At 42.9% G+C, this 2,500-nt stretch overlaps 1 protein-coding gene across 2 annotated transcripts in view; it reads left to right on the top strand.

Moving 5' to 3' along the window:
* Window positions 1-2,500, top strand: part of esyt2b (extended synaptotagmin-like protein 2b) — a 49,097-nt gene that overhangs the window by 12,701 nt on the left and 33,896 nt on the right. For both annotated transcript variants that reach the window (XM_053499575.1, XM_053499567.1), the window contains exons 3-5: window positions 10-144; window positions 794-870; window positions 990-1,062. In XM_053499575.1, coding sequence (XP_053355550.1) covers window positions 10-144; window positions 794-870; window positions 990-1,062 — 285 coding nt within the window. The remainder of the gene's footprint in view (window positions 1-9; window positions 145-793; window positions 871-989; window positions 1,063-2,500) is intronic.

Genomic DNA, 2,500 nt, shown 5'->3' with positions numbered 1-2,500 from the left:
TGTGTATAGACGGTGAATCAGATCTGGCCGTACGCTTGCCGCTTCCTGGAGAAACTCTTTCGGGAGAACATTGAACCAGCAGTTAAAGCAGCGAACACACACCTCAGCACGTTCTCCTTCACCAGAATAGAGCTGGGGGACAAGGTGTGTATAAACACACACACGCACGCACACACACACACACACACACACACACTGTTAAACAAGCAGAGCATGGATATTGTGTGTGTGTGTGTGTGTGTGTGTGTGTGTGTGTGTGTGTGTGAGATGATCAGAGCTCCCACACTGATTGGGGTTCAGTTTGTCTCTGTAGTGTGTAAAACACTGTGTGTGTCCCAGAGCTCAGTGTGCTGATCAAAGGTCAGTCTCAGAGATACGGCTCACACACACACACACACACACACACACACATACACACACTGTCTCATCATCACGTACAGATACACACCTTCAGTAATACAGAAACTAGTCAAGAACACTCGACTAAAAGCGTTCAGCTGATTGTCACATCAGTGTTACCATGGTGCTGTCGATTGACTGTACATTTAGCCCCGCCCACCCTCTGAACCAGCTGCGGCATCATGAGCGCCTCGTTTCCTGTGTAACTGCGAGCGTTTCGGGTCCTGTCTGATCAACGAGACTCATTAATTGTAACTCGGGGGAGGTTTTTAATTAGCATGTCTGATTAATAACTCATTAATAACCAGGTTTAAGGTGTATAACGTTAACCCGGGAGAGCCAGAGGTCGTAAATTACAGCTGTGTATGTGTGTGTGTGTGTGTTTCTGCTGCAGCCTCTCAGGGTCAACGGGGTCAAAGTTTACACCGAAAATGTGGACACTCGCCAGATCATCATGGACCTTCAGATCAGGTGAGGCACATTTACACCACACACACACACACACACACACACACACACACACACACACACACACACACACACACATGTTCATACACTAACTCTCACTTTCATCCATTTAAACTTGGCAGCTTGGTGGCAAACACCGAAATCGAGATGGACATCAAGCGATACTACTGCAAAGCCGGAATTAAGAGCATACAGGTACCTAATCCCATACATACAGGTACCTAATCCCATACATACAGGTACCTAATCCCATACATACAGGTACCTAATCCCATACAAACAGGTACCTAATCACATACATACAGGTACCTAATCCCATACATACAGGTACCTAATCACATACATACAGGTACCTAATCACATACATACAGGTACCTAATCCCAGACAGGTACCTAATCCCATACATACAGGTACCTAATCCCATACATACAGGTACCTAATCCCAGACAGGTACCTAATCCCATACATACAGGTACCTAATCCCATACATACAGGTACCTAATCCCATACATACAGGTACCTAATCCCATACATACAGGTACCTAATCCCATACATACAGGTACCTAATCACATACATACAGGTACCTAATCACATACATACAGGTACCTAATCCCAGACAGGTACCTAATCCCATACATACAGGTACCTAATCACATACATACAGGTACCTAATCCCAGACAGGTACCTAATCCCATACATACAGGTACCTAATCCCATACATACAGGTACCTAATCCCAGACAGGTACCTAATCCCATACATACAGGTACCTAATCCCATACATACAGGTACCTAATCCCATACATACAGGTACTTAATCCCACACATACAGGTACCTAATCTCATACATACAGGTACCTAAACCCATATATACAGGTACCTAATCCCATACATACAGCAGGTACCTAATCCCATACATACAGGTACCTAATCCCATACATACAGGTACCTAATCACATACATACAGGTACCTAATCACATACATACAGGTACCTAATCACATACATACAGGTACCTAATCACATACATACAGGTACCTAATCCCATACATACAGGTACCTAATCACATACATACAGGTACCTAATCACATACATACAGGTACCTAATCACATACATACAGGTACCTAATCACATACATACAGGTACCTAATCACATACATACAGGTACCTAATCACATCTGTTTATCTGTTTATCTACTGGCTTGTGTTGGATCTTATTGATTTATAAGTTTATTGATAACAGTCTTTAGCAATTTTATATACATATAATTTTACCCCCACAAACAAAACTCCAGAAATGCCAACCCCTCACTATTGCAGCTCGCCCACTGCAGCGCCCCAGCCATGATAGGGGTGCCAATACTTTTGTCCTGAGTAATTGGCTGGTGTCATCTCAGTTGTGTGTGTGTGTGTGTGTGATCTGTCTTACCTGGTGTTTATCCTTCTGAAAAGTACCAGACGAAAAAAGAATTTGCTTCTACAATTAATCTAGGTCCGTTCGAGTCAAACCAGGACTTTTGATAACGATGCAGAATAACAGAACACAGTCCTGAGAGTAAAAACTCCCTTTATCTATCTATATAATACCCTGATACACTAATGCATTTAACCTAGTGTTTCACTAGTGCT

The sequence above is a fragment of the Clarias gariepinus genome, chromosome 1, assembly GCF_024256425.1.
Source record: "Clarias gariepinus isolate MV-2021 ecotype Netherlands chromosome 1, CGAR_prim_01v2, whole genome shotgun sequence".
NCBI lineage: Eukaryota > Metazoa > Chordata > Actinopteri > Siluriformes > Clariidae > Clarias > Clarias gariepinus.
The sequence above is the reverse complement of the archived record's forward strand: the minus strand, read 5'-3'. Positions and strand labels throughout refer to the sequence as shown.